Source organism: Muscardinus avellanarius, assembly GCF_963383645.1.
Source record: "Muscardinus avellanarius genome assembly, chromosome: 9".
In the NCBI taxonomy this organism is placed as follows: Eukaryota; Metazoa; Chordata; class Mammalia; order Rodentia; family Gliridae; genus Muscardinus; species Muscardinus avellanarius.
Genome location: NC_137795.1, coordinates 12,034,386 through 12,055,499, shown reverse-complemented (window position 1 = coordinate 12,055,499; position 21,114 = coordinate 12,034,386). Strand labels below are relative to the sequence as shown.

At 55.8% G+C, this 21,114-nt stretch overlaps 1 protein-coding gene across 1 annotated transcript in view; it reads right to left on the bottom strand.

Moving 5' to 3' along the window:
* Positions 1-17,737, bottom strand: part of ADCY1 (adenylate cyclase 1) — a gene marked incomplete at both ends in the record, with an annotated part of 84,017 nt that extends 66,280 nt beyond the window's left edge. The window contains 2 exons of the mRNA XM_080701535.1: positions 2,750-2,899; positions 17,099-17,737. Of these exons, the coding sequence (XP_080557661.1) occupies positions 2,750-2,899; positions 17,099-17,737 (789 nt within the window). The remainder of the gene's footprint in view (positions 1-2,749; positions 2,900-17,098) is intronic.
* Between the last annotated feature and the right edge of the window lie 3,377 nt (positions 17,738-21,114).

Sequence of the window (21,114 nt, the reverse complement as noted above, 5' to 3'; positions counted from 1 at the left end):
GATAAAGAAATGCTAATCACCTGGACTCAATCACTGCATGCTGTATGTGTGTGTTGAATAAATCACACTGTGCCCCAATCATTAACATACTCGATTTATATGTGCTAATCAAAAATTAAATTTTTTATGGTACTGGGGATTGAACCCAAGCACATTCTACCTCTGATCTACACCCCCAGCTCTGTTTTATTTTTTATTTTGAAACAGGGTCTCACTAGGTTATTGGGCGTCTCCTTACTTGATGAGGCTGTCCTCAAACCTGCGTTCCTCCTGTCTCAGCCTCACAAGTACTGGGATTGCAGACGTGTGCCACCACACCCAGTTCAAAACTTAAATTTAAAAATAAATAAAAATAAAATGACTTATATGGCGTGCAAAAAGAATGGTAAAAGGAAAATACTGAGAGGCAAAGGATCTAAAGAAGGAGCAGCAAAAATAGGAAAAATATTTTTTAAAGAAAAGGAAGAAAGGAAAGGCAGGTATTGAAAAAGAGGGGAAGAAACAAAACCAGTGAAAAATAAAAGTGATGTGTGCATATATGCCTCTAACGTCTTGTACTCCCTTAAGATGTATGAACGACAATGTGCCCATACAACACATAAAAATAATAAAAGGATGGTTCTGAAATAAAACCCAAGAAGGTCTGGTCACTCTAGCACTATAGAGAAGGTCGCTGAAGGGGAAACAGGGCTCCCACAGATTCACTCCTGGACCTTGTGGCAGCAACAAGAACAAAGTCAAGCACTACTTAGAAAGTACCAAGGGAGCCGGGCGTGGCAGGCACGCTTGTCATCCCAGCACTTGGGAGGCTGAGACAGGACGATTGCAGATTTGCAGCCAGCCTCAGCTACTTAGTGAAGCCCTCTGCCACTTTGTGAGACCCTGTTTCAAAATAAAGGATAAAACATAGTGCTGGGGATGTAGCTCAGAAGTAGAATGCCCCAGGGCCCCAGGGTCCCATCCCCAGTACCGCAAAAGAAAGTACCAAAGAGACGTTGCTAGCAGTGTGCTAACTGGCCAAGGGGGAAATGCTCAGAACACAGCCTCAGAGGATGCACGATTCATACACACACACACACACACACACACACAGTGTGCAACATATGCACATGTAGACAGATTCCCACAGACCCACAGACAGGCATATGCAGGCACACACATGCAACCACACAGACAGACATACACGTGTGCAGATATGCACACCAAGAAATTATCCAGACTCGCAGACATGCATGTGCACATGTTCAGGGACAAAGGCAAACGTGCAGACATGCACATGTGCCACTCCACAGGTGTGCACAGACATCCATCATCCACGTGCACACACATGCAGCACACACACCACCTAAGCATACACATGCAATGCATTTTCAAGTATATCCTACTTTTATTACAAATATTAAGTAGCATTACAATGTCTACACATGAAAAATGTTGGTGCATTAAGTTTACAGTAGATATAAATTTTTTTTTTTTTTTTGGTGGTACTGGGGTTCCTGGAAGCCCTTCTACCTCCGGGCTACACTCCCAGACCTCTTTTTACATTTTATATTTGGAAACAGGGTCTCCTAAGCCAGCGCGCGCGGCTGGCTTCGAACCTGCGCGATCCTCCTGTCTCTGCCTCCCAAGCGCGGGGATTACAAGCGTGCGCCACCACGCCCGGCTATAAAATTTTTTTTAATCTTTTTTTTTTTTTTTTTGCAGTACTGGGGATGGAACCCAGGGGCATTCTACCTCCGAGATACATCCCCAGCCCTATTTTTTATTCTTTATTTTGAAACAGGGTCTCATTGAGTTGCAAAGGGCCTCACTAAGTAGCTGAGGCTGGCCGTGAACCATGATCCTCCTGTCTCAGCCTCCCAAATGCTGAGATTACAAGTGTGCGCCACCACGCCCGGCTAGATATAATATCTTAAAAGCAAAAGTAGAATACTTCCTAGACACCAGCAGCTATCACGGGGGTCTGCAAGCCCCGAGCTGGGGGGAGTCTGGATGCTCCCAGTGAAGGTGCCCAGGGTGTGCCAGGCTTCACCCTCAGGCTCTCGGGTCACCCCTCCTCTGCCCACCTGGGGGGCAGAGCCCATGCAGCAGACAGGGACACAGTGAGGAGCCCCAGGGGTGAATGGTACTATAGCACAGCTACCCTGAGCCCGCTCAATCTTGAGAATGAGGTGACAGCCATGCCATTTTCACAGGCCCACAGCCTGAAGAAGAGACGGAGGAGGATGCTCAGGCTGTGCTGTGGGGCTGCCACTGACCACCAAGGCTCCTGTGTAGCCCCTGGGAACCCCCCAGGAATGCCAGCGTGCCCTGGGATCTGAGCCGAGGCTGGGGCTGATGTCCTGTGCTCAGGGCCAGTTCACCTTCTCTCCACCTGCGGCATGGCCAGGACCAGACTGTCTTCCCCAGAAAAGGTGGACCTATGTCAGATGCATCAGGAAGACGACGCACCAGAAGCCACCCCCATCACCTCCCCCACAGCCTCTGTGCTACTCAGCCTACGCAGGGGCAGCAAGCCAGGCTAGCTGTCCACCAAACCCCTATGAAATCTGAATCATGTCTTCTGGCAGCCTCAACCATCAACACAAACACTGGAAATTATCCCCAAAGGATAAACCACAAAGCAAGGCTCAGGGCTGACATTTGCCTTCAATCATGGCTACCTTCTATAAGCGGACAGGCCCAGGCGCTCAAGGCCCATGGAGAGAGACAGAGACGCCAAAGGGCCAGCCGGCCTGCCCCTGCTGACCTGCTTCTCGTTCTCGTCCTCCAGTCGCAGCCGGTCCTCAATGCAGCTCCGGGCCTGCAGGAAGGCCTTCCTCTGGGAGCGCTCAGTCAGGATCCGCACGAAGACGCCATACATGTTCACACCGACAAAGAGCAGGGCATTGGCACCGAGCTGCCGGGAGAGAACAGATTCAGCATGTGAGGCCTAGACTGTCCAGGGACAGCGGGGACACAGCTGTCCATCCAAGGAGCACACAGAGGCTCCCCAACAACCTCACAGCCAGCCCGGGCCTCTGCAGGTGCTGCGCAGACCCCCAGAGAAGCAGGCTGTGAGCTGGTGGCCTGCGCCAAAGCTTGCCACAGAACTGCACAGTACCCACATCTAATATTATGGGCAGAAATTGTCCCAAAAATTCATATGTTGAAGTTTTAACCCCTAGGACCTCAGAACATGAAGGAGTTTAGAGACGGCTCTCTCAAGTGGCGACTACAGTACAATGAGGTCAATATGACAGGCCTTGATCCTATCTGACTGGTGTCTTAAAAGAAGAGGATTATCAGGCGCAAGCTTGTAATCTCAGTACTTGGGAGGCTGAGACAGGAGGATCACAGTTCGTGGACAGGCTCAGCTACTTAGTGATGAGGCCCTTTGCAATTCAGTAGATCCTGTTTCAAAATAAAGAATGGAAAACAGAGCTGGGGGTACAGCTTGGAGGTAGAATGCGCCTGGGTTCCATCCCCAGGACCACAATTTAAAAAAAAAAAAAATACAAAGAGGATATCAGGAAACAGATACACAAGGAATGAGCAAGTGCGCCCTCGGGGAGAAGACACATCCATCCCCAAGGGGAGAGGCCTCAGTGGATTACGCCTGCCACGCCCAGACGCCTGCCACGCCCGGACCCTGGGCGCTAGCTGTGAGAGAACAAATCTCTGTTATCTATGCCCCATTTTATGGCAGTCCCAGAAAAACCAGTACACGTAGGAAATAGGTATGCAGAGTGATTGTTCTCAAAGGCTATGTGGAATACTCTAGAAAGATTCAGAAAAGGTAGGCCTACGAAAATAAGACCAAGGATGTTGATTTGGGCATAAGCTGCAGCTCAGGATGAGGAAATGGTCGGGAGACCCGGATCTACCCGGCCCAGTGCCTCCCTGCTCTAACAGCTGCCCAGTGCCTCCCTGCTCTAACAGCTGGGCTGAGGCAGGGCCCGCAGTGGCCCAGCTCCAAGGCCTGCTAGGAAGCCAGACCAGAAGGGATGCTGCCTGCTCTGGTTAAAACAGGGCCCCAGGAGCCAGGTATGGTGGTGCACACTTGTAATCTCAGCATTTGGGAGGCTGAGACAGGAGGATTCAGGTTTGCAGCCAGCCTCAGCTACTTAGTGAGGCCCTTTGCAACTCAGTGAAATCGTGTTTCAAAATAAAGAATAAAAAAAAAAATAGGGCTGGGGTATAGCTCATAGGTAGAATGCCCCTGGGTGCCATCCCCAACACCACAAAAAAAAAAAAAAAAAAAAAAAAAAAAAATCCACAGGGCCCAGCAATGAAGCATTTACGATTCCCTGGCCGAGACCCAGCTCCAGTTGAGACCTTGCAGGACTAAGAATGGGACTTCACAGAAACTGGTAACAGCCAAGACGTCCCTCCCCGGTCACAGCACAGGCACAGCAGACCCAAGGACAGGCTAGAACCCCAGGCTCCAGCCCTGATTACAAGGCTCAGCAGTCTCCTTGTCTGGATGTACCAACATCTTGAAGACTACAGGACCAAGACCAGGTAGAGGCACCGCTAGGAGTCACCTCTGGGAGCCACAGCACGTCTAACAGTAGAGGATGTCTACCCTCCACCCAAGGTAGCTTACATGAAACAAGAGTCTATCGTTTGGCTAAGAGAGTAGAGAATCTCTGTGTTTGACTAAACCCAGCATTTCTCCTCTACCCTAGGTAGGAGGAATTTGCAGCTTCCAAATGTCACTGCTCCTCACAGACTAGCCACAAATACCCCCAGACAGGCCTGGGTGCCCACACTATCAAGCAGACAGCAGATGCCACAGACAAAGCAGCCGGGTGCAGGTGTCCACTGAGAGAACTCCCAAGAGAGGCAGGCAAGTGGCCCTTATCAGGAGGAGCCACAGAGACAGAGGAGGCCTCGGAACAGCCAGAGGAGAGGGGATGGCCAGCGTCTGCCACCCCTGGGTGCTGGGCCCCAGCACATGACAGGGCCAAGATGCAGACAGGTCAGCAGAGACTGGAGGCAGAAACCCCACCCTAAGCACACAAAGGCAGTCAGGCCTCTTAAGTGACCTGAACCTCGGCTCTGCTCGACTTGCAAACTAGGCAAACCTCAAACGAGCCATTTCTTGCAAAGACCTGAACTAAAGGAAATAAAAACATTAGCCCAATCAATTGGAGTAGCCAATAAACTTCTAGCTGGATAAGAAACTTTTCCAATAGTATAGATTCAATAAGAAAATGCTGTAACTACAGCCAAATCCTTTGTTTCTGCAATCACCCTATAAAGCCAATGTTTTGTTATCAGAACATTAAACCGTCAATTTCCTCTTTCAGGTTTGATTCCTCAACACAAATAAATAAATAAATAAATGGAAGAAAAAAATTAAACCTTTTTTGGTTTGGTGTTTGCCAATTCATGAATTATACATAACATAAACTCTTTAAGATGTTTTATTGTGCCTTAGCTTACTTTTTCAAATCTCAAAATGTCCAACCAGAGGTAGGAAATACAGAGCTACAGAAAACTGTGACCTTGACCGCCCACGTGACCTGAACATCTGTGTGACCTGAACATTTCACTGTGACCCTGAACATCTCCACGTGACTGAACATCTCACTAAAACCCTGACCTCCCATGTGACCCTGAACATCTCTGTGTGACCTGAGTATCTTCATGTGACCTGAACACCTCACTAAGGCCCTGACAGATCACTGTGACCTAAACCCCGGCTTTTCCCTTTTCCCCTATGCGTTTCGTTGAGCTGTCCTCACAAGGTGCTGGGATTTAGAGCTGGGTTTCTTTATGAACAGGAGAGCAAGCATGTGGGATGCATGAGGTGCTTCCAATTGCTGTGTTAATTAATAACCTCAAGACCCTGCTGCAAATGGATTTTTCTTTCACGTGACCATGACCTTCCAGGGGCATTTCTGGTAATTTCCAGTATTCTGTCCCTTAGGAATAAATATCTGACTGGCATCTCTATCACACCCTTGGTATTCCTGCAGTTGGTTGCGGGGCCCAGCATCTCCTCATAGTATAGAAGCACACCTTGCAAGTCCTGTCTACCACCCCAGAAGCCCCAGAGATGGAAACCCACACTTAGCCTTTTGCTAATTTTGCTGCAATTCTGGGAGCGTCTGCTGAGTAGCATCCTACACACATCTCAGTGCTTCCTGCACCCCATCCTCCATGAGCCCCCACCTCTTCCCGAACCCACACCGACTGAAACGTTTGCTGGACAAACACTCTGAGAGAGGGGGGCTATGCCTACAGTATTGCGACAAACACTGTACCTCTAAGGAACACTCAGAACAGCGGGAAGCCCAGGGGCTGTGGGAGCAGGTAGGCCATGCTGAGAGGCCGGAGGTGCCCCGCCTGGGAGGCACACAGCACCAAGGGCCCAGTGGATAAACAGAGCAGTCAAGAGCAGCTGAGCCCCAGCCAGGCCGAGCTGTCCAGGGGAAGAGGGTGGTGCAGGCCTCACAACGGTCGAGAGCACAAGGCCAGGCAGGCTGGCTCCGGACTCACAGAGCCCCTCTCAGCTTGCCACTGCCCTCCGGGCTTTGGGTCCCAAATGCAGGAGCGTTCCCCAGGGTAAAAGGCTACAGGCTACATTTCTGGATCTGAGCGTTGGGTGGCCTCTGAGCAAGCTGGGAAGGACATGAGAGCCGCTAGGCAGGTGGCCAGAGGGGATGGCCACTTGCTCTCCCTTTGCTTTGGACACGAGAGAGGAGCAGGGGCGGTGGGGGAGGAGGGTAGGGCGGCAGCACACTGTTGGGACAGATGGACACTGGAGGGAGGTCTGGTTGGCCGCCGGGCACCGCAGGGGGCTGGAAAGGGCCAGGGCCAGAGGAGGGGGCCAGGCCAGCCCGCGTGGGAGCGTGCGATCTGCCGCTAAGGCAGTGCCAGCAGGAGGACCCAGCCCTTGACTATAATTAAGAACAACAAAACCTCGCTTTTGAGACCCGGCCTTTGTCCCGTGGCTCCCTCCCGGAACACAATACCTTGGCTGGCAGGGCATAAGAAAGGGGTCAGTGGGAAGGAAAACGCCAGTGGCTTGTCAGTGAGGAGAACCGATCCACCCTCACAGACCACCCTTCCCTCCCCAGAGACAGAGGCCCCACAGGCTGCAGAATCCGGAGGGAGGAGGCCTGGCCCTTCCCCACCCCGCAACCAGCACTCCCTGGGTGGCAGATCCAACTCTGGCCCCTTCTGGAGTTCCAGGTGACCCGTATGCCACCACCACCTGCGGCCATGCCGTAGCCCAGTGCTCAGAGTGGGCAGGTGCATGGTCGCTGTTCGCCCTTGCTGGCCCTCTCAGCCACATTCTCCTCCCTCCAAACTACCCTTTTCCCTTCAAGGGCTCTCCGCTACTGAGGGATAAAGAGGGAGCCCCATGCAACCATCACAAGCACACCCCAAGCCACAACCCAACCCCGCCCATGTGCACGCCAAAGACCGATGTCACCACGGACACTGTCAATGATCCCCACCCAGACAGAAAGAAGCTCAGTGCACCCACCACATCTGGGCTGCCAATCCCACTGTGCAGAGACACACCAAGGGAAAGTGAGAGGACGGGGTCTACCCAGCGCCAGATACCTGTTGCTCCTCTGCTGTGACCCCAAGACACACAAGGCCCCAGTGAAGGACAGACCCCAACGCCAGGCAGAGTTCCCATCTCACAGAGGCCGAAGCAGAAGACTAGTAGCAAGGGTTCAAGAACAGGACGTTGCGTCGTCTCTCACAGGACATGAGGAAGGCTGGCAACAGATGCTGCAAACCAGCCCACTGCAGGGGTGCTCTCGGAGCCTCCACTGGACCTGCCTGGCAGGCAGAACATAGGGAAGAAGGGACCCCAGGGAACCAGGGCTCAGGACGTGAGGCCTGTCCTGGGAGAAGGGCTGTGAGCAGCAGGACCTTTCTGTGCACTCATACATCATGCTGGGAACATCACCAGAGCCGGCGCCTCAAGCAGGAAGGGTCACGGGTCAGCACTGGAGGTCATGGGGAGCAAATGAGAGTCTGAGACGTCAGAGTGAACTGATGTTCGGCTTAACTCGGACACAGATGGGCACATACCCAAGTATTCGCAGAAATATGTCTACGCATATTTATTTATATGCCTATGCATATGTATTTTCTAGCTGTCTGCTGACAGATGCCAGGGTACCCGGTAGGAATCAGGACACCAGTGCCCAGATTGTGGTCTCTAGCACAAATCTCAACAAGAGGAAGCAAGGCTCCTCTCGCGGGCTGAGGCAGAGAATGCAGGACACAGAGTAAGAAAAGGCTTTAAAAAAAAAGTCACACACGGCCGGGCATGATGGCACATGCTTATAAACAGCACTCAGGAGGCTGAGACCAGAGGACTGCGGTTCGCGGACAGTCTCAGCTACTTAGTGAGGCCCTCTGGACCAATCTGATCCACCAAGTAAAACTGTGTTGAGTGATAACGCAGTGTCGGATAATCATCCACAAGTCCATACTGCTAGGAATTCGTGGCTGAATAAAAGACAAGCAGAGGATAACAGACGCCTGGTGGCTGCTGGGAGCACTCCAGTCCACCCTCAGCTACTCTGCCCTCCAGGAGGTAACCCCCCCTCCCCGAGTGCAGCCTGCACACCTGCTTCCTCCAAAGCATGACCTGGAAAAGGAAGATAAAAAAGAGATGCTTTAGAGCACACACACCCGGCTGACCGGCGAGGCAGCTATGCAGTCCATGGAGCCTGGCCTCGCGGGCATGCTGGAGACTGCCAAGCAGTGGGCTCCCCCGCTTGGGGCCCCCCAAGAAGTGGGCTTCTTTGGGGTATGCGGGGTCCCCCCTCCGGGCAGGGGGCTGCACACCTGCAGGGTCACGTGCCTTGCCCTGCCTGGAGCACTCAGCTCGGTTCTCCCTCCTGCCCTGTGCAGCCTCCTGAGTCCTGGATTGGGCTGGGGGCCCCTCTCAACTCAGACTGCCCCCTATTCCGTGTGCAAACCTGGACACTGAACTTGCCCCGGTTCCCATCTGTGGTCTCCTGGGCTGTCCCTGGCAGGGACTGGGGCTGGAGGAATGGAGGAACTGCTGCCGGTGCCCCAGAGCAGCCCCCGCCACCGGGCCCATAAGGCAGGATGAGGCCCAAGGCCAGGGAGCTCTCCCTCAAATCCACTCCCAGCACTTGGCCCCTCCGGAGAAGGAGCTGATCCTGCACACTGCTCCCAGCACGACTCACGTCCACGGCTGCCGCCGGCCTAGCACAGCCTCCCTGGTATCTGATGGACGGGGTCGGCCCCTCCACCTCTTCCCCAGGCCCTCAGCCAAATGCCACCCGGCCTGCCTGTGGGTGGCCGGGCGGTGAACATAACGTCCTTCTCCCCAACAATGGCTGCTTCTTCAACACTGCACACAAGTGTGCTTTTAAATTAACGTAATTGCTTGCTAGCTGTCTGTTGGCGAATCAATAAGTGTTTCAGAATTAACATCATTTGAGAAAGGATCAGCTAAGTTTTGGTCATTTTTTGAAGCTGATGACGGGTACTCAAGGGATTTCTCTGCTGCTCTTTCTTCTTTGGTATATGTTTGAATTACCCACTATAAAAACAAAATAAAAACAAGTTTTAAAAAGGAGAGAGAAAGAGCAAGTCTGACAGCTCTGCCTTAGCGCCTGCTGGCAGGTTTCTAATTCTTGAAGAAGCAAATTATCACAGGGGCCTAGGGAAGCATGGCCTTTGGTGTTTCCCATGAAACCCTGGCACCTCGATGCTAAGGGGCCCACAGTGTAAAGGCCCTGTGCAGGAGCTGTGCTTACCTACCTGTTCACTCACGGTGCCCTCCCCGAGCAAATCATGCACACCCCCATCTTCAGTCCAGAGGGAGAGAGAAAAGATGTGGAGGTAGATGATGACCAATGCGCAGACACCAGCAGGAAAGTTAGGGGCAAAGGGCAGAGGTCAGAAGACCAATGAGAGGCCCAGGTGGCTGAGCACCCTAGCCAGGTCCCCAGGCAGTGAGATACACCCCTGCCCAGAGGGCCGATGAGTGGCATAGTGACCATCCACGTCCCCTAGACAGTCCCCTTGACTCATGTCCAAGCTCACCCACCAGGACCTCAGGTAGTCCCACTCAGAACAGCCCCTCCCCCTGTCCATGGCGCCTGCAACTCTCCACCCACCTGACACCTGGACACCAGCAGGAGCCACAGGAGGTCACATCACTGGCTGAAGCTCTCGGGCTCCATCCGTTTCTGGCCTCTGCAAGAACTGTGCCCAGGAGGCACTCGCCCCACAGGGCTGCCAGGGAAGAGGCCCTGCCCTGCATCCAGCCCCCCGGTTAGTGCTCAGGAAACATCTGGATGTCCAAAAGTGCAAGTTTGTTTGTTTGACAATTTAACTTACATATCAGAGAGATTTTGAAATCTCGAGGCTAAACTCTAGATTCCTAAAACATGCCATTCAGTTTAACACTCGTTCGAGAGCTTTGCAGATGCTATCTGAGGCCACCCTGATTCGGGAAAGCACAAGTTTGTTGTGGTGCTGGGACTTAAACCCAGGGACACTCTAGCCTTGAGCTACACCCCCAGCCCTTTTGATTATTTATTTTGAGGCAGGGTCTAGATAAGTTACCCAGGCTGGCTTCGAACTGGCAATCCTCCTGCCCCAGCCTCCTGAGCAACTGGGATTCCAGGCCTGCACCACCACCAGGCAAGGCACAAGTGTTCTTTACAGGAATGTGTTTCTCTCATAAGGGGACTGCGGGCAAAAGCGCCAGCCATTCTGAGCTGTCTCTAGTGTGACCCCAGCACAGCCCACGCCGGCAGACACAGTTACACAGTGCACACCCACACTGACCACATGGAATTCTCCCTGCTATGTTTCCTGCAGGAGCAGAATGTTCTGGAGGGGGCTTCCCCACCCCACACACATGCCTACAGCTGCCCAGTCTCCTGAACTTTTGTCCACCACCGAAAGCAGGCTTGCCCTGATGCACATTCAGTGTGATGTCGCTGCTTCCAAGGAGACACTAAAGCTGGCAGGGCTCACAGGTGCCCCAGGCTCAGAGGAGTCCTCCTGCCCACGGTCCAGGCAGGCAGACAGGCGGGTCTCTCATACCGACGCCTCTCATGGACAAGCTGATGCCCGCCCCAAGAATGCTGTGCTAGACAGACATATCAGACAGTCCAGGGCCTGCTGCCAGGGAAGGGAGCCAGTGAGACCTAGTGCAGGGTCCAAAGGCCAAGTGGGCCATCAGGACCGGGGGACGAGAGTGGGCCTGAGGACCAGACGGTGAGAGGTGGCCCAGTGCTCCAACCCAGGCATCATGGACACATGTACTCAACGCACAGGCAAATATGTGTGAGCAGAGACACGCAACATGTTCACATGTGCTCACCCACATGCGTGAGCAGGAACAGCATGCATCAGTACAGACAGGTGCACACAGGTGCCTGACGGGGCGCCACCCAAGCCGCCCGCCTGTCCTTCCGCTTCCTGGCTCTGCAGTCCCGCCCAGCCCGGGCACGCAGGCTGCAGGGTCCCCTCGGCTTTGAACTTTCTTCTCAGCAGAAAAGCAAACACCCGGCTTGAGATCAAAGCTGGCCCCACTTCCTCCAAGCCAGCCAAAGCTCAGCCCCTGGGGCCGCCCCGTTCTCCACAGAGGGTGCTGGGGGTGAGCGAGATTAGGCAAGCCCAGAAAGAGAAGGGACATATGTTTTCTCTAATATGCTCAAGCTAGGGAGTAGGAGGGATACCAGAGGGACTCCAGACAATAGAGGGGAAGCCTCAGGGAAGCCAGGGAGGAAGGGGAGGGGAGGAAGAAGGCTGAGGTTCATTCATGGAAGAGCTGCAGGTGACTACGTGATGTGAATATAACATTGTTAACCTGGGCACTCAGTATCGGGAGAGAGGGAAATGGGGAAGGGGGGCACCAAGTACTGTGTGAACGTACACCAGTGTCAACGAAGGGGGAGGGCACCAAGTAATTGTGTGAATGTATGCCAGTGTCAACATGACCACATTACGATGTGAGACTATAGTGCACCTATAAAAATTTTAAAAACTAAAAAAAGGAACAGAGGAGGTAGCCCAAGGAGTGAGGAGGCCAGGAGGAACATGAAGGGGCCTGGCACAGCTGAAGGGGGAGATGCAGGAGGCGTCCCCCTTGGCCTGATTAGTGGTAGGAGACCCCACTCCCTTCCCCGCTGAGGCTTCTAGGGTCCTAGCCCGGATCTCTGTTCCCAGGGCCCTCAAGTCGCACCGGACACACCCAGCCTCCCGATCCAGCCTCATCTCCTCACTTTACAGTCCAGGCTGGAGGTCACCCCAAGTCACGAAGCTGGAGATGCAAGAGGTGGGCCTCAGCTGGGGTGTCTCCCAGACACCACTGAGACTCAGGATGCACACCACTCTTTCCAGGGCCACATCTCCCTCGGAGAGAAGGATGGAGTGTCTACCCAAAAGACAGGTACATTTTAGCTGAGGCAGGAGGACTGCGGGTTCAAGGCCAGCCTGGGCAACTTCGTGAGACCCTATCTCAAAATGAAAAAAATTTTAAAAGCTCAGAGGTAGGTCTCTGCCTCACAGGTACAAGGCCTTGGGTTTAAACCCTAGTACCAAAAACACACCCAAAAAAGGGACATACTGACAAAAAAAAATGTGGTGTGTGACTAGCAATGTATAAGTGTGCAGGGAGCTATGTTTGTGTGGGTATGTATTAGTTTATAAGTGTGCTTGTGTGTATATGAGTGTGTGAGAGGCTATATAAGTAGGTGAGGGTGCATGTACTTGTGTATGAGCATGTAAAAGTGTGCAGGTGGGTGTGAAGGTGCATACAGGTGTGTCTTGCGGGTATGAGTGTGTGAGTTGCATTAGTGTGTCTATGCGTACATGGATGAGGATGTGTGAGCACATGTAAGTGTGAGAATGAGTCTGAGTGTACATATAGATAGATACGTGTGTGTGTGTGTGTGTGTGTGTGTAAAGGACTTGATGTGTTGGTACAGGTGCATGCTGGGAGTGAGCATGAGGGTCCATGTCCACGGATGGACACGTATGCACATGTGTGAGGGTAAAGAGGAGGGTCAAGGTGAAGGACCCCCTGCAGATCAGATGCGGCTCACTCAGCCTCTAGGGTAGAGAGGAGCCCGTGGCCATGGGCGCAGGGTCTCCTGTCCACATCTGGACTCTGCCACCGTAGCCTCCGGTGCTGCTTGGGACCCCGGAGCCTGGCTGCAAAGGGACAGGCCTGGCAGATGGACACAGGGCGCCCCAGCCATAGAGGCACCACCTCCGCCTCAGCTGGGCTCTAGCTGAGCTGTCCTGCCTGCCATTAGAGCTGGGGGAGAGTGTGCAGAAGCCTGCCACCTGCCTGCTGGGGTCTCTCCCAGCGAGTGACCCAGACCAGCTGTGCTCACTCACTCACTCGGCTGGCTCAGGATCACCGAGTCAGAGACTAGCAGGCCTCCAGCTACAAACTGCTACTGGTAGTAAGAGGCAGCTCTCCCACGCCGCGGAGTCCCGCCTGCGCAGGCAGGGAAGGCATGCCAGACACAATCCACACACGGCATGAGTACACATCTGTCCTACAAAACCACAGAATGAACAACTATTCTCACTGACAGTGGGGAAACTGAGGCACTCGCCCTGCACCCACGTCACACAGCTGCACCAGCACTCCTGAAGTCCTGAGAGCTCCGCCCACTCACCAGCCCAAGGGCCACTGCTCCCATCAGTCAGCCGGCATCTGAGCCACCCCGCCCTACCCCTGCAGGAACCTGTCAACCCAGGAGCCCAGCCCTGGCCCTCTGACCTCAGGACAGGAGAGAGATACTGTCCCAAACTACTGTGAGCTCCCAAAACAGCCCGCTGGCAGCTTTGCCCGCTGGGGGATGGGGTCACACAGACACAGTGTAACGGTGGTTTCTGTTATCTTGCCTACAGAAAAGAGCCGCATAGATTATGATGGAAATGTATTCCCTTTCTGTGAAACACAACCAAATTGAAAACACATATTGTATACAGAGCAATGGACCTCTACCACCCCCACCACCCCTAAAAAAAAATAAAACAGTAACAGTAGCAGTAATCTTAATTCACCAGCACTGGGCAAGGTGCAGAGCTCAGAGGCACAGGGGGGAGCTCCGAGTCGGCAGGGGCCACAGCCTCAGCTCCAGGTGCACCAGGGTGGGAAGAGGAGAGAGAGACCACTATGAGTGGGCGCCCCGGCCAGTGAGCTTGGCCCTTCTGAGAATTCCCCAACTCTGTCCCCTTCCCCGGTATCCCTGAACATGTGGACACCAAAGCTCCTCCCTCAGAGGAGCCCCTGGGGGCCCTGCACCTCCCCTTCCTCACCTCACTACCCACAGACCCTGGAGTGACATTCGCCACACCCACCCCTGCCCTCCCTGGCTCATACCCCGGCCTTCCCCCTACTGACTGTGCAGGCCATGGGTGCTCCATGCTATTCGTTCCAAAAGCTGCTCAAAATGAATGGGTGTAGTGGATTTCGTCGGTTTAGTGGCTGAAGGCAAGGAGGCTCGGATGGGGTGAGGTTTAGCACATTAGCTGTGGACATTTCCTCTCTGCTCAGTCTGGGTGGGAAAAGGCATTTCCCCCAAAGACCTCCCTGCTCCAGAGGATACCAGCAGCAAGCACCCCTCCAGGGAGCAGCTAGCACTATCTGCTGAATCCAACTGTGCTCACAGCCGTGTGCCTCCACCTCCCAGCGTGGGGCTGGCTGGGGTTCTACTTGAAGAAGGATGAGATGCCCCAGGGCTGCATATCCAGAGCCTTGTGCACCCCCAAGTGGCATAGGAAAGCTGCAGGAGCCCCAAGAACCTTCCTGCAGACAGACCGTGGCTTGCTCCGTCGCACAGAGCAGGGTCTTGAGTCCCTGCCCAGGTCTTCTCCAGCCTCCCCCACAAGAGGCACCGGGGTCTCGTAACCAAGAGGAGGAGCTCTCTGCTGAGGGCACTATTCCCTGGTGCCTTCATAGGGCTCAACACCAGAGACGCCCCCCAAGGGGGCCTGAGACCAAAGCAACGCCCTGCTGTGTGTGCACCAGGGTAGCCCCCCCCACCATGATCTCCTCACTGACAGGCCACCCTTAGGCTCTCTGTGTGGCTGCCCCAGGCTCACGTGGCTTCTGATGCTCTGTGCCACAATCCTCCCTCACCCCAAGAACCGAGGTGCCGAGCTCCTTAAGGACAGCATCACAGACACCTGGAATTTTGTAGCTGGAAGACAGAATCCCTGAGGGACCGTCCAGCCTCCCCCACCACAGGTGCCTCGGCATCTGCCTGTCAATATCACGGCCACCTGTAGGGTGACATGTGAGCCTTCCAAAGAGACCAAGACGACTCAGAAATGGCCAGTTTCCAGTAAATCCTGGTGCTTTTCCATGAGGACCTCTTCTTCACTGTAGCACTACATGGGGGCTGCTATCCCTTCATGCAGGGGAGGGGAAACTGGGCTGGGTGAAGGAAGGATTTGCATTGCCCGGGGAACTAGTAGCAGGAAACCCAGGTCTCTGCACCCTAAGAACCCTTACTTGCAGGGTAGGCTTCCTTCCCCCTAAAGTAACAGGGGCTCCTCTTCTCCCAGGAGGAGGGGCAGGTGTCCCTTTGCAGTCTATGGGCCTCTCTTTATTAGTCTTTTCCCTGGAAGAAACACCTAGAGGCTGTGTCGGGAAATTCTTCACTTCAAAAGAGGACAAGGAGACATGGTTTCATGGCACCTGTCGAGCCCCAGGGTGTGCACCTGAGGCGCATGGCCTGGCCCCCTGCCCAGTCCCTGGCTGCCCTGGCACCTGGCCTCCCTCCTGGTCAGAAGGAAGAGGTTGTTTTGTGGATATGGTCTGGCTGTGGGGGCCAGCAGGAGGTGCCCAGAGACTGGTCACACCAGGCTGCCCAGAGGAGGCAGTAGAGGGGCCCTGTTCCTCTTCGGCCTCTCCTCGCTCTCTTCTCTCTCTGGCCCTCCCCCCACTCCTGACCCCCTCTGGGCCAGTTCTGCTTGGCGCTCCCCTTCCTCTTCCCTCTGTGCTCTCTGCCATGGATCTGAGCATATGCGGGTCTCTGTGGCCCTGAAGCCAAAGCCATCGAATGTGCCTGCTCGGTGCCTGGTGGGGACACCCGGGGGCCCTGGCATCTGGGTCTGAGGGCTGGGAGTTGGGTCTGTGGGTCCCCCAGGAGCTGCTGTCTGACACAGACTCTCCCCGCCACCCCCAGTTATTCTTCCCAATCTGGAATCTCCCCGAGAAGCCTCCTCTCTGGTCCTTGTTACCACCGTCTCCCTCAGCCACCTCCCTTCCTTGAAGGCGTCCCCACCCTGCCTGGCTGACACCACCCTCCTGCTAAACTGTGGCTTAGCAGAAAGGAAGCTCTCCAGCTCCTGTGCAAGGGGCTGGGAAGCCCACCCACCCCCAATACCAGGGGAAACCCATCCACCTCCCTTGGGTGGAGTGGTCTGAGAGGAGCACACGCCTCCAGGGCCCCGGAGGAGCCCGCAGGTGGCAGAGGTCCCGTGCCCTTGTCCTGGTGACCATCTCCAGACAAAGTTCCAGTGCTGCAGAGCCTGGGTCAGAGCGACCGTGGACGGGGGAGGTAGGGACTGGACATGTATGACCTTGGTAATCTATGCTCTTCTGGGCAGAGGAGGTCCACGCGGGACAGCTAAGGAGACTGGAGGGTTCCAAAGTACACACACACACACACACACACACACACACACACACACACACACACACTTAGACGCTTCCTCCCCCGGGTCCGCAGGACTGCCAGGGGAGCCCAAATCACGCCAAGGCTGTACTGTGCAGCCCTCCACCGCGATACGTGCGGCGAAAGCGGGGTGCACCGGGGCGCTGGCCCCCTCCTGGCCGCTCCCCAGCCGCCTGACCTTGCCAATCCTCCGGGTCTCCGCTCTCCACGCCTCAAGCCTCGAGGGCTCTGTGGGCGACACCTCGGAAGCCGGCGCGGGACGACGGCGCCAGCTCGTCCCCAGCGTGCTGAGTGACCTTGAACAACACCCCCCTCCAAATTCGGGACCTCAGTTTCCCCACCCGCCGGGTAGGAAGCAGCACACGCCACGCGGGGCACTCCCGGTCCCGCGGGACAGGTGTGTCTCAGCCCAAACCCCAGGCGGGGCGCCGGGCGGCACTCACCGTCCTCCAGAGGCGCGGGCGCTTGGCGGGGACCAAGGTGGCGGTGACCAGCAGGTGCGAGGCGGCCACCAGGAGCCCGAAGCTGACGGCCAGCAGGCTGCGCACGGGCAGCAAGGCGTAGGACACGAAGGTGACCAGGAGGAGCTGCCAGACGCCCTGCTCGGCCGCCGCGGGCCCCGCCGCCGCCCCGGCACGACCCCTGGCGGGGCCGCCCAGCGCGAAGGGGCAGCAGAGCAGCGCGAAGGTGAGGCTGAGGAACAGCGCCAGCTGCCCGACCTGCTGCAGCTGCGGCACCTGCAGCGAGCGCACGTTGGTGACCACGAGCAGCGCCAGGAAGAGGACGCAGTGCACCGGGTGCGAGCCCTTGGCCAGGCCGGGCCCCGGCGCGCCCAGCAGCTCGCTCAGCGCCAGCGCGCCCGCCAGCAGGCTGAGCACCGCCAGCGCCTTCAGCGTGGCCGCCTGCTCCAGCCGCAGCGTGTAGCCGCGGAACAGCGCCTCCAGCTCGGGGCACGCGAACTCCTCGCCGCACGCCCGCAGCCCGCGCCGGCCGCCCGGCCCGGCCGCCCGCTCCGCGCCCCCGGGCTCGCCCGCGCCGCCTCCGCCTCCGCCGCCGCCTGGGCCGCGCGGCGCCCCCGCCATCTCAGCGCCATGCAGCGGCCGCGGCCGCGGGCGCGCCCCTCGCCGGCCCGGGGCGCGGGGCGGGCGGCGGGCGGCGAGCGCCGGGGCGCGGCGGGCGGAGTCGGGGCGCCGGCTGCCCAGCGCGCCCAGCGCGTCCCTCCCGCCGCCCGCGCCGCCGCGCCTGCGCACTGCGCGCCCCGCGCCGAGGTCCTGGGCGGCGAGCGCGGCGCGGGAGCCCCGACTGCGGCCCCGGGGCCCCGCGGGCGCCGCCCGGGCTCCTCCGAGCCTCGGTTTCCCCACCCAGCACGGTGGGAACCCCCCCCTTGGAGTCTTTGGGGATTAAAAAAAAGAAAGAAAAAAGCTGAAATTCCCAGCGGAGGGAGGGGTAGCCCTGCCAAAAGTGTCCCCCTTCCCAAATAAAATCAGGTCACTCCAAAGCCTGCGCTTGGCGCCGGCCCAGAGCCAGAGCCAGGGCCCGGCGGAGAAGAAGCGACTCTGGGGGGCCTCCCGGGCAGGGAGGGGCAGGCAGAGGACTGCGACGGCGTCACACCCGGAGGACCCCGCGGCGCACACGCTGGGTGGGTCCTCCGGGCTCCTCCGTGTGCTGGCTGGGGCGGGCGGGAGCTGCCGGGAGCTGGGTGAAGTTTCAGAGGCAGAACCCCCAGGTTCAGCCTGAAGGGTCACTCTATGTGCTGAACTAAGGCAGAATGGGGTCCTGGTGCCGTGGCCAGGGAAGACTGTGTGCGGTGTGGGTGCAGGGATGGGCTGAGAGATGGAATAGCACTGCTTCCCCTAAAGAGGGGCCGGACACCCCGGTGATGGCGAGATGTCTCCTGTCCTTAGCAGGGCAGGAGGAGGGCTACACTCACTGGCGGCGACAAGGCTTGGTGCTGGGCCTTCGCGCACAGTGTCTCATTTGGTGCTCAGGGTGGCCCCTGGGCCACTGCCTCTGTCCCCCTTTAGTGAGAATTCCACATAATCACTCACCACCCAGAGAACCCAGAGCGATGTAAGGGTTGCAGGGAACCCTTGCCCCTCTATGATCCCTGGGATGAACTAAGACTGGGGTCCCGTGATCCCCTGAAACTCTGTAGACCAGAGGCTAGCCCTCCCGCTAGACCCCAGTTCCAGACACTGGATTTAAATGATCCTGCCAAAACGCTGGTCTACTTTAAGAGACCCCCAGGATTCTGACAGCTCTCAGGGTGAAAGCCACAGCCCACATGTTGCTTGTTATAAGGTCTCCAGAATGGAAGGTGTTTCCATTTTCTCTGGACCTAGTATTAAGTTGAACGACATGAAATTGTCATCTTTGTAAAAGGTCCAACGTGGTCACCTGTCAACTGTATTGTCACACGCTTCAGCCTGACAATTGTTGATGACAGTGGCTCGTGGTCTTTGCCTGTCCGCCCCTCTATGTCCCCAGTAACTTACACCCAAGACCCGCAAGACACGCTGGGCGACCAAATGGTTCCTCCCCCTGGAAAGGCATCCCCCGCAGGGTCCCGCCTGTTACCAGTAGCACCCACTGTGATTGCTTTCTCCCCATCCTCCCTTACAGTGAAGCTTCACACCCACTCTGTAGCCACCTTTTGTGGACGTTTATTCCCTCCCTACCTGCCCCTGGAAGATCTCAACCACACTGGGAAGATGGCCTGGCCCAGTCTCTGTCTGTCTCTGATTTACCATTTTTTTTTATCACTGGGTCCCTATTTGCCCCCAAATAGTAGCAAAGTCTCCAAAACTGTTCAAGTATTGAGTGTCAATGTGTAGATTTTCTTGTCAGGCGATGTGGTGTGTTTTATGAAAGCAAGGCCAAATAATGTCCAGGGATGATCAAACTACATAAAAATGAGAGGGATAGGGTAGCGCTGCCTGGATCCACGAGTAGCAGCAGCATCGCTTGCACCTGTTCCGGCCCTCAGCACTTCCCTCATTTAAAAGGCTTCTTTGGTTGGCATCATCTGCTCTTTGGAGAGCCTGAAACAGTTTGTATTCAAGATGGGATGGAAGGGAGGTTGCTCGCAGGTATGACACCCTTTGCTTTCTGCCACATATGCCTGTCCTAATAAAGTATCCAGAGTTGCATGGTGCCAGCCTTGTGTCAGTCAGAATTATCTGACCCTCTGAAACATCTCCAAAGGCAGCTTTTATCGCCTTCCTTTTGTTGGCAAAGAAGCAGAGAAGCAGGAGCTGGCCAAGAGTCACAGGGGACCCAGCAGTCTGGTGGGAGCATGGGTCTCCTCATTCCAGCCCCGGCTGTTAAACCCTGGGACGAACAGAAGTCCACAATAGTCACTGTTGCTGTGGGCTTGTATGATAATATGCTAGTACTCTTCCCACCCTCCAGGTTGGAAGAAGAAGGGCTTTAAATGGGCACTTTGCAGCTAAGGCCAGCAGGGAAGTTATCTGTGATGTGGTGAGGAATTACGCCGGGTACTCTTGGCAGGTATCATAGGTCAAACTGGGTCCCCTCCAAAATTCATTTGTTGTAGTTAATCCCCAGCCCCTCTGAATGCAGCCTTAACCAGAAATGAGGTCACTGCAGACATAATTAGTTAAGAGGAGGCTGTGCCGGGCCTGGCGGCACACACTTGTAACCCCAGCATTTGGGAAGCTGAGACCAAAGGATCACAGTTCGCAGACAGCCTCAGTTACTTAGTGAGGCCCTCTGCAACTCAGTGAGACCCTGTTTCAAAATAAAGAATAAAAAGTTGGGCAGGGGACGTAGCTTGGAGGTCAAATGCCTCTGGGTTCCATCCCTAGACCCACAAAAAAAAGAGGAGGCTGTACTGCCTCAGAGTGGACCCCTCCCCCAGTGTGATTAGTGTCTTTAGAAAAGAGGGATCTGGGTACAGACTCACACATTCAGAGAGCAGAGTGATGCTGCCCCAAGCCAAGGAGCCACCAGAATGCTGGGAGAGGGACCTGGGACCCATCCCCCAGAGCCCTCAGGAAACCCCTGAGAAGTGGGATGATGTGCCTCTGCGATGCCAGCTGCCCCGTCCACCCTACATCAGCCTGGGAGGTGAGGCTGCCTGTAGATGCACTCCATGGGGTCTAGTCTGGATCCTCTTCCAAGCTGCAGTGAATACATACCGTGTCACATCACAGCGAGAAACTCTTGTGCTCTTCTGGGGAGTATCTACCGCCCTCGCCACAAATCAGCACCTTGGTCAGCGACGGCCAGTACCCTCTGTGCGGCACTGGCTTTCCTCCAGAAGAAAGCACACACAGGACCACTCCCGCATGCCTGCTCACGTGGAGAGGGCTGGGGTCCGAAATCCCTCCCATTGCACCAGAAGCTGCCGCCCCCTTGGAGACTCCGGTGTGGTGACTTTTGCAGCAGTAAGTCCTGGGGCAGCCCCATGGCTGTTCACCGTTTGCACATCTCGCCT